This window comes from Fusarium oxysporum, chromosome 6, assembly GCF_000149955.1.
Source record: "Fusarium oxysporum f. sp. lycopersici 4287 chromosome 6, whole genome shotgun sequence".
Classification (NCBI taxonomy): Eukaryota; Fungi; Ascomycota; class Sordariomycetes; order Hypocreales; family Nectriaceae; genus Fusarium; species Fusarium oxysporum.
The window spans coordinates 1-10,732 of NC_030991.1; the positions used below are offsets into that span (position 1 = coordinate 1).

At 49.3% G+C, this 10,732-nt stretch overlaps 1 protein-coding gene across 1 annotated transcript; it reads left to right on the forward strand.

The window, feature by feature from the left end:
• Positions 1-75: 75 nt before the first annotated feature.
• Positions 76-3,604, forward strand: FOXG_17761 (uncharacterized protein; the record flags this gene model as incomplete). Its single annotated transcript, XM_018397750.1, has 4 exons — positions 76-161; positions 307-901; positions 990-1,452; positions 2,187-3,604. 4 exons carry the CDS (start codon positions 76-78, stop codon positions 3,602-3,604), a joined length of 2,562 nt encoding a protein of 853 aa, XP_018244174.1.
• Between the last annotated feature and the right edge of the window lie 7,128 nt (positions 3,605-10,732).

Sequence of the window (10,732 nt, forward strand, 5' to 3'; positions counted from 1 at the left end):
AGCTTTTCGTACCTATTTCCCTTGTACAGTCATGGATTGAATACACCAACAGCTGGGTCGCTCACTTGCTCGAAAATGCCGTTATTGACAACTGGAATACCCCCCTTTCCAAACAGTCCCGCATTCTCAAGTGGGAAGGCATCTCCACCGCAACAGCTTATGTATGGCTTGGGGTCCTTATTTACCTAGGAATTCATAGGGAAAATCCCTCAAGGACCATTGGAAGGCTCCTAGGCTAGGAGATCAGCGCCCCCTTCACTCAATCATCAAGTTCACGCCCTTACGCCGGTTTCAGCTGATTATAAGGTGTTTCCGCACTTTTGACTACACCAAGCTCGATGTGAGGGATGAGGACGATCTTCCAAAGACCTTCCAAGCGGCTGAAGAGTGGTCTGATCACATACAAAGGGTGTCTATCGAGCTCTATCTTCCAGGGACTAATCTGACTGTAGATGAGTGTATGATCCCTTTTACAGGCAGATCAAAAGAGATAACGCTCGTCAAGGGAAAGCCTACGCCGGTAGGGTTCAAAGTCTGGGTTATTGCGCAACAGGGCTATTTTCTGCAGTGGCTTTGGCATGTGAAGGCATCACCATATAAGGCTGTAGCGATTGAGCTACCTATACCACAACGGTGCGGCAAGAAGGGAAAGCTGCTGACCGAGATCCCTCTCAGCAATACACAGAGCGTCGTGGTTCACCTACTGAAAAGGCTGTTAACGCAGACATATCACGTCTTCACAGATAACCTCTTCTCGTCGCCGCAGCTCTTCCGCCTTCTTCGGCAGCTTGGATACGGGGCTACAGGCACGGCACGCCCTAACAGCGGCATCACCACCGAGATGAAGCATATAAAAGAGACCGGGAAGCTTCCTGATGGCAAGCCTTTGGCGTATAATAAGGTATATTTAATCCCGACGAAGGATAAACAGGTTTGGACAACTTTACCTATATTTCCCTTACTAATTTGTCTCTTTCTGTTCCCTCTAGGTCCTTCAAATCGCTTGGAAAGATAGCTCTGTAGTGCTCTTCCTTTCAACTGTGCACAGCGCAGCCCCTCTTGCCCGCACACGTATAAAGAGGATGTTGCCCGACAAAAGAGGCACAAAGGCAGAGGCACAACGCCTGCAGCAGGTATTCAATGGTGATAGCTTCAGGATGATCCCTATTCCTTCTATTGCCGCTCAGTATAACGTTGAAATGAATCACGTGGACCGCGGCTATCAGATAAGGCCCTATACAACATATGAGCATCGATTCCGGCGCGGTCCTTGGCAGGCGTTGCTGTGGTCCTTCCTCCTTGAAGTCGCACTTGCGAATAGCTTCATTTTGCAGAAGAAGACCCGGCAGCCTCGTTCGAAGCCCTATACCACGCTTCAAGCTTGGAAAGAGGCTATTTACAACGCCATTTTCAACAAGTACGGCACCGATAGCTGCACAAGGAAGAGATGCCGTACAGGGAAGGAAGAAGACAGCGAGGATCTTGAAGCACGGCAAATTCACCTACAAAGAGATATCAATCATGTCTACAGAGGCAGAAATAGCTCTTCACCTTGCCTAGCTTGCAAAGGCCCCCGCCAAGGGCAGCCTCGACCCGCCAAAAGGGGGAAAAAAAAAGGAGGTTATTTACAGCCGATATCAGGAAATGCACGAGGTCGGGTTAGCAGGTACGGCTGCAAAGTGTATGATGTAGCGATTTGTAACAATGCTGACTGTAGGTACTTATATCACACGCCAATTTAGGTGTAGATGGAGGTACCGGCTGTCACGGTTCATTTTGATTGGCCCCCCACCCCTGTCGTGACTTCGTGGATGCCTTGTGCCACTTAAAGAGATAGGGTTAGAGATCCAATCAGACGATTAAGCGCATCGCTGAAAGTGGAGTCGCGGCAGTTTCGCCAGATAACCCCTTTCAAGTGAAAGAGAAAAACAGGGGCAGCGTGTCACAGCTCGACCAGACTGGCCTACCCTAGACCACTAACAAGGTAGATCCGGATCACGTGGCGATACGTTATCGCAGAGACTTTGTTTACCGACCAGATAGTTCCTGAACGTAGCTCCTCGAGCTACGTCTTGTTAATAGAGCCTGACCTGCCTGCAGTGCCTATCCGTAGCAATAGACCGTATTCTGCCTGAAGCGTTCCCCGTTCACCTGCCCTACCGAGCCCAGCCCGTGACACTACGTAGCTCCCACCAATTGGACGCCGAACGCAATGCCTGCCCACCCGACTCCCCCCGCTATCCCAGGAAGCCGCGCCGAATATGAGGCATGCTATGCAGAGGACCCCGATAAGTGGTACCAATACCTAAGCGACGCCTACGCCTGGATGAAAGAACAGGAATCCAACCAGGTCGCAGCCGATAGGAAGCTCGTAGAGCTCCAAGTCCAGGTCGAGACCCAGCAAGAGGAAATCCTGAACCTCCAGAACACCCTACAGGCGGTACAGATCGAGAAGTCCGCCGCCATGATGCAGAGGTCATGGGTAGAGGACCGGCTTGATAAGAAAGAAAAGGAACTAGAGGCGGCCCGGGATGAAGCCCGCCAAGCTATAGCCTCTAGACTACCTACTGTATCAGCCCTAACGCCCTCCGCTACGCCTGATCCCCTTGCTAAGACGCAAGCAGCTGAGATTGTGGGAGCGGCTCCGCCTCCTACTACCCGATCTACCGCCTCCGCCTACCTTTCAGAACGACTACCCGACCCTGAGAAGTTTGAAGCTACCCGCGCAGACTTACGCCGCTTCCGTGATGCCATTACAGAGAAACTAACCGTTAATGAAGACCGATACCCGACTGCAGTGAGCCGTATGGCTTATGTGAATAGCCGACTGAACAAGGAATCCTACAAGCTCATACAACCTTACATCTTTAAGGGAGCTTGCCGCCTTCCAGACTATCAGGATATCTTGGATATCCTACAGGGCGCCTATGGGGACCCGAACGAAGCCAGAACAGCACGACGGAAGCTAGATGTTATCAAACAGAGAGATAGAGACTTCTCTACCTTCTATGCCGAGTTTCAGAGCCTGAGCCTTGATAGCGGCCTTGAGGGAGATGCCCTGGCCCCTTTCCTCGAGAAGGCCGTATCGAAAGAGCTATCCGAGATGCTCCTGAATAACCCCCCTGCCGATTACAGCTATAATACATTAGTATCGCACTTCAAGGAACTGGATATACGCCTGCAAGAATACCGTGAGAAGAGCCGACCCTATATCCCTAAGAGGTCGAACCCTATACCTCGTGTAGGTCCTACACGCACACGGGCCGAGAGACAAGAGAGGAAGTCCCCCTCGCCCCGTAGGGGTCGAAGCCCCCCTGAGAATCCCCAGCTTGCCGGAGACCCCATGGACTTAAGCAATCAACGCCGCTATATCCGCCCGAACTACCGCAGAGAGAATAACCAGTGCTTCCGTTGCGGGTCGTCATCTCACTACCTCCGCGACTGCCCTGAACCCGACACCCGGCCTGCTAAATTCCGACACGCAGCTATTCCCCAGAGCCCTTACCGCTATAGCCGTCACTCCTCTCCAAGATCCCCGGCTCTAGACCGATCCGACTCCCGCAACTCACGAAGGCACCAGGAAAACGGGGCGAGCCTGTCCTAAGTCGGCGGCAGGCTCCCGCCTCACTACCACCCGCACTGAAGATCAGACTATCTGCCGCCTCGGTCCATGGGATTCCAGTTGAAGAGGAAGGGAACCAACGTTCTAACTTAATGATTTTACCTGCTAACCTAATATCAACTGGAAAGGAACCAATACCTTCTTACGCTATGACAGATAGCGGAGCAGAAGGGAAAGGATTCATTGATGAAAGCTGGGCTAAGTCCCAGAACCTGCAATTCCGCCCCCTGAAGAGGCCTTTCGAAATAGAAGTATTCGATGGCCGCCCTGCCGAGAGTGGACAGATCACCCACTACGTCCGTGCCGGACTCCGTATCGCCGACCACTACCAGAAGAATATGTTATTCTACGTCACCCGGCTAGCCAGCTATCCTATAGTCTTAGGAATGCCCTGGTTAAAGCAACACGATCCACAGGTAGGCTTCGCAGCCCACACCTTTACCTTTAATAGTCTATACTGTCAGAAGTTCTGTAATACACCAGCCAAGCCCACAAAAATCAAAGCCCTACAGACCGTCCCAAAGAAATTCCTCCGCCAGCTAGAACAGAACATTCCCCAAAGCCTGAGGAGGAAGGATATCCTTCCTATATCCCTACAAGCTGTCAGACTATATAGCCGGAGAACCCGCTGTCGCTTCTTCGCTGTCACCCTGGAACAGATAGACAGAGCATTACAGAATAAGAGTGAGGATCTGAGACTGCCCGAGGAACTACGAGAGTTCCAGGACGTATTTTCGCCTAAAGAAGCAGAGAAGCTACCTCCGCACCGAGCCGGAGATCACCACATTGAACTGATACCCGGAGGGAAGCTGCCCTTCGGCCCGCTATATGGAATGTCCCGAGAAGAGTTGACAGCTCTACGAGAGTGGCTCGATGAGAACCTGCGCAAAGGATTCATCCGACCTAGCTCTTCACCCGTCGCCTCCCCCAGTGCTGTTTGTCAAGAAGCCAGGCGGCGGGCTACGATTCTGCGTGGACTACAGGGCCCTGAATAATATCACCGTAAAGGACCGCTACCCGTTACCCCTGATCAAGGAATCCCTGAACAACCTGTCCGGCATGAAAGTACTTCTCCCGCATAGATATTGTATCCGCTTTTAACAACCTCCGGATCGAGAAGGGCCAAGAATACCTCACGGCCTTCCGGACCCGTTTCGGATTATATGAGTCCCTGGTCATGCCCTTCGGCCTGACAGGAGCCCCTGCAACGTTTCAACGTTATATTAACGACGCTCTGCGAGAGCACCTGGATATATTCTGTACAGCTTACTTAGACGACATCCTGATTTACAGCCGGACCCGGGAGGAGCACATAGAGCACCTCAAGTTGGTGCTCCAGAGGCTGAGATCGCTGGCTCTTCGCAAACCCATCGAAGTGCGAATTCCTAGTGAAAGGGACGAAATTCCTGGGCCTGATCGTGGGCCAGGAAGGCATCAGAATGGACCCCGCGAAGGTTGAGACTGTTAAGAACTGGAAAACACCGACCTGCCTGACAGATGTACAAGTCTTCATTGGCTTCGGGAACTTCTATAGGAGGTTCATCCGTGACTTCTCAAAGCTCACAGCACCCCTGAATAGACTGACAAAAAAGGATGTACCCTTTATATGGGACGATACTTGCGAGAAGGCCTTTGTAAGGTTAAAGGAAGCCTTTATAACGGCACCAATTCTACGCCCGTTTGACTGGACCAAGGACGTGATCCTTGAGACCGATGCCTCTGATTATGTCTCAGCAGGCGTACTCTCACAGTATGATAACGAAGGAAGGTTACACCCGGTGGCGTTCTTCTCAAAGAAGCACACTGCTACAGAGTGTAACTACGAGATCTACGACAAGGAACTGATGGCTATTATCCGCTGTTTTGAAGAATGGAGACCTGAACTGGAGGGAGCACCCTCACCTATCAGAGTTATTACAGACCACAAGAACCTCGAGTACTTCACGACCACGAAGTTGCTGAATAGGAGGCAGGCTAGGTGGTCTGAATTCTTGTCCCGCTTTAATTTCCAGATCACCTATAGACCAGGGAAGCAAGGAGTTAAGCCCGATGCCCTGACCAGGAGGTCAGAGGACCTCCCTAAAGAGGGGGATGAGCGCCTGGCGCACCAGAGCCAAGTAGTCCTGAAGAAGGAGAATTGGCAACTTCCACCGTTAAAGGTCCAGAGAGCCCGCATCCGACAACCGCACCGACAAGGTTCAATACCAATAGAGGAACCCATCCTTTCCTTAGAGCTACCAGAAGACATTAGCCGCCTGTTAGACCAAGCCTATAAGACCGATGAAGATCTACAGTCGATACTGCAAGCCCTAGAAGAAGGAGCCCCACGCCACCCGAAGATCACACTTGCCGAATGCAAAGTAATACAAGACCGACTGCTATACCGAGACCGCGTTTATATTCCGAATTACGACCCTCTGAAGACCGCACTCCTGAAGGCTAGCCACGAACACCCTATAGCTGGTCACCCAGGCCGCGCCCGTACTTATGATCTACTCTCCCGCGATTACTACTGGCCTGGAATGCTGTCATATGTTGAACGATGGGTTAAGAACTGTCATACCTGCCGAAGAGCCAATCCTGCCCGAGAGGCAAGGCAAGGAGTCCTAAAGCCCCTACCGGTACCTGAACGAGCCTGGCAACACATATCAATGGATTTTATCACCTACCTGCCGCCCAGCGAAGGACACGACGCCATATTGATTATAGCCTGCCGCCTCACGAAGATGAGACATATTATCGCCTGTAAAGGGACCTGTGATGCAGAAGACACCGCCCGTTATTACCTGAAAGAGGTGTGGAAGCTACATGGCCTCCCACATACAATTATATCAGACCGGGGACCCCAATTTGTGGCTGAGTTCTGGAAGAAGCTTACCCAGCAGCTATCAATCAACTCGCTGCTATCAACCGCCTATCACCCCGAGACCGATGGACAGACAGAACGCTTAAATGCGATATTGGAACAGTACCTGAGAGCCTATGTATCTTACTTACAAGATGACTGGAGCCGATGGCTCCCTCTGGCCGAGTTCGCTGCGAACTCCCTGAAGTCTGAGACGACCGGTATGTCCCCGTTCTTCGCGAATTACGGATTCAACCCGCGGATGGGCTTCGAGCCTACAATTACAGTCAAAGGAACACCTGCCACAAGAGACGCTGAGAAGTTCGCGCAAAAAATGAATGAGATACTGGAATACCTACGCTCCGAGAGTATAGCCGCGCAAGCCCGCTACGAAACCCAAGCGAACCGTCACCGACGACCTGCCAGACAATATCGTGAAGGAGATCACGTTTGGTTAGACGCCCGAAACATCAAGACATTGAGACCGCAGAAGAAGCTAGACTGGAAGAACATCGGCCCGCTTAAGATCACGAAGGTTATCTCCCCGTACGCCTACCGACTGGAACTGCCTGCCAGTATGAAGATACACCCGGTATTTCACACAAACCTGCTTAAGCCCGCCGCTACCGACCCGCTGCCGGGCCAGAATCCAGACCCGCCGCCGCCTGTCGAAGCTGAAGGAGTAGAGGAGTGGGAAGTCGAAGATATCGTAGATTCCCGCTGGGACAGACGCGGCCGCGGAGGCCGTCCTAGACTGAAGTATACCGTGAAATGGGCTGGATACGCAGACCCAACAGAAGTCCCCGCAGACTATGTGGAGAACGCCGCCGAGGTTGTGGCTAACTTCCACAGGAGATATCCCGATAAACCTGGACCACAGTGACCTATCTCGACAGAGCTCGATGCTAAGAGAGGGGGGTACTGTCACAGCTCGACCAGACTGGCCTACCCTAGACCACTAACAAGGTAGATCCGGATCACGTGGCGATACGTTATCGCAGAGACTTTGTTTACCGACCAGATAGTTCCTGAACGTAGCTCCTCGAGCTACGTCTTGTTAATAGAGCCTGACCTGCCTGCAGTGCCTATCCGTAGCAATAGACCGTATTCTGCCTGAAGCGTTCCCCGTTCACCTGCCCTACCGAGCCCAGCCCGTGACAATTGTACAGTATATTACTAGAAAAGAAAAAGGTTAGGACAGAGAGTATATTGCTATAAAGATAGTAATAAAAAGGTTATTATATTTTATATAAAGAGAGCATATAAGGAATAAAGAGAGAAAGGAAAGTAAAAATATATTAGGTAGTATAAGTACTATATAAAGGGAAAAGTAAGTAAATAGTACTTATATAACTAAGGGTAAATATAAAGATTAACTAGGATGAAAGATAATATTACAGAAAAGGAAAGAGAAAAAAAGAAAAAAAGAAAAAAATAAAGAGATTTTATAATAGTAAGATTAAATAGTAGATGTATAGTATTAGGGTTATTATAAAGCATTAAAACACAAGGTTAGGAAGAAGTAACTAGTAGGATAAAAGGGTTATAAAGTAGAAAGAGAAAGATAAGATATAAAGAGGGAAATTAAAGAGTAAGGTTATAATCTACTAAAGGTAGTAGATATAGTAAGTGTAAGGCAGTAGTAACAAGAGTTAGGGTTAAGGAAGAAAAGTAATATTATTCTATCTAGTGTTTATTTTAAGGTTAGGGGTAAACAGAGTTATAGGGTTAGGGTTATAGAGTTTTTCAAGGTTAGGGTTAAAGCAGGTAAAAGGGTTAGGGTTATAGAGTTTTTCAAGGTTAGGGTTAAAGCAGGTGAAAGGGTTAGGGTTATAGAGAGTAATAATGGTTAGGGTTGAAAGGAGTGATTAAAGGGTTAAAATAAGTGTAAAAAGATTAAATTTTTTTTTTTATATTATCCGCCGGAGGCGGTGCGCACGGCAGGTGCAGCGCGACAGCGCTGGGTTAGGCAAGGGAATAAGGTAAAAAAGGCAGAGATAGAAAAGCAGTTATAGACTACTAAGTAATAGAGTTAAGGGTAGATAAAGTAAAAGGTAAGGGGAGTTGTAATAAGTTGCAGGTTGCTAACTGCTGACGTGATTGAAGTAGAGAGTGAGGAAGCAACCGCTGGCGTTATTAAGTAGAGAGTGAGGAAAGAATGACCGGGGTTAAGGAGAAAGGTAAATAAAGGGATAAAGGGGTGTGAAGGGTTTAATCCGCCGGAGGCGGTGCGCATGGCAGGTGCAGCGCGGTAGCGCTGAGGGGTAATATATCAGTCATGCGTTGAGGGTGCGGGTTGGGGCGGCGTCGTGTGTGGTGAACAATACACTGAGAAATTCCACAGTAAATCAACCACGTCGGTGCACGAAATAAAACGTGGATCAATCGATACCTTTCAGCGTAATCAAAATATTAAGAACATGATAGAGAATTTTACATACTAATAGAAGAGGCTACTGCTGAGTAAAGACAGAATTCGAGGTTGATCTCATATTCAGTGATCTTGATCCTTGATAGTGGCTTGAGAAATGGGCGAATAAGAGGAAATATAAAATGGGAAGAACCCTGTCGAGTCTTTGAGCAGCCAATACGATGCATTATAAAATCGAAAGAACCCTGCCATATCCTCAACAACGAATGAGAAAATACTTTGGTTCGCTATACCCTGCATATCCTCAGCAGGCGGCATCGTCAAGATGAACGACAAGGCGGCTCAACTGCATCACAGATGAATGAAGACAGTTCCACATGAGGAACCTCTTATTCGCATCGGAAGTACATGTGCATCAGTTGAGGAATAATCTTACTTATCACATGACGATGGAAATGAAACAGAAACGAACTTGAACTTAGACAAATAATGTTATAGATGTGTATTGTAATGTTTCCTCGTTTTGACTTACAGGTCAGTCATTCTAAATATTTACCATTATTGGTCATTGTAGGAGGAATGCCCTTCTGAACTAGGACCTCACCAATTCGTTTTGCTGAATGTGACGCACTCCCTTGCTACTGCGACCGCCATAACCACCAATATCTTGACCTTGAACCAATCACCTATCCTAGTCACGGCATAACCTGGTCAGCTCTATCACCGCCAATACAACCTTCTTATTTCCCAGTCCAATCAGATACGACAGATTGCCAGGGTTCGCAAACTATAACGGCCTACATCTCACAAATAGTCTTTTGAACTCATTAAAGAAAGGCGCACTAATGTAAGTGACAGCCAATTACAATTATGGTCATTTCAAGGGGAAAAAGGGGGATACTATGAACTAAGTAAATGTAAACAAGTGCGGGAGGAAATAGCAGAGCGCGAATTCGCGAGGAGCATCGTGATGCATGCCAGTTCATAATTCTCACTCAAGATGGGTCGTCGAGCATTGACCGCACAGGAAAAAGCGGAACGGCAGAGGCAACGGCAGGAAGCACTCCATGCGAAACAGACACTGCGACTTGTTCGGGAGCATGCTCTGGATCCACATCTACGCGTGATCGTTGATCGTGCACTGCCTATATCATCCGCGTCACAGACCATTGCAGCTACTATAGGTTCGTTCGGGTCCAGTTCTTCTATCAATCCATATCTACTGCCTAGCGGCCTAACAATGAGGCTTATATGACCAGATCGACCGTACGCGAACGAAGATCACAGTCCTGTGGATCCGCCAGCGCGAGAAAGGCACGCAACTTCAACGCCTTCTGAACTGCCAAGTCGTCCGGGGCCATCGACCGTACAGCGAGACGAAGGATCCCACAGTTCGCCGTTGATTGCCAAGCTCTCCGCCCTTGATATAAGGGGTGATGCTTCGACACGGCCAAACGCTGCGACTCACGGTCCAACCGACCTCAGGCCCGTCCCAGTACTGCCACCTATTTTACAAAATGACGAGCACGATCATAGTCATTATGATGCCCAAAATCCTCCGTTCGATGTCGATACCGAAGTCTCCATATCCGAGGATTGTTCCACAGCAAAATCGGTAAACCCAGTATTGTCGTCGTCCAGTCCGATGCATCAATATGAGTATCCCGTTTCCGAATTGGCAAGTCCCTCTTCACAAAGGCCAAAGGCACGAGCCTGGTTCATGTCATCATCGGCTCCGTCAGCTACTGACCCCCACGACCCGGTTCTCGACGGCTTCCTCCGTTCAATCGACTGGCAGGAGACGTCAGAAAGCGCGGACTTTCTACGCATACAGAGCGGCGTGTATGAGAAAGTATTTCGGTCATTCTTTGCTCGTGAATGCGAGTGTAACTGC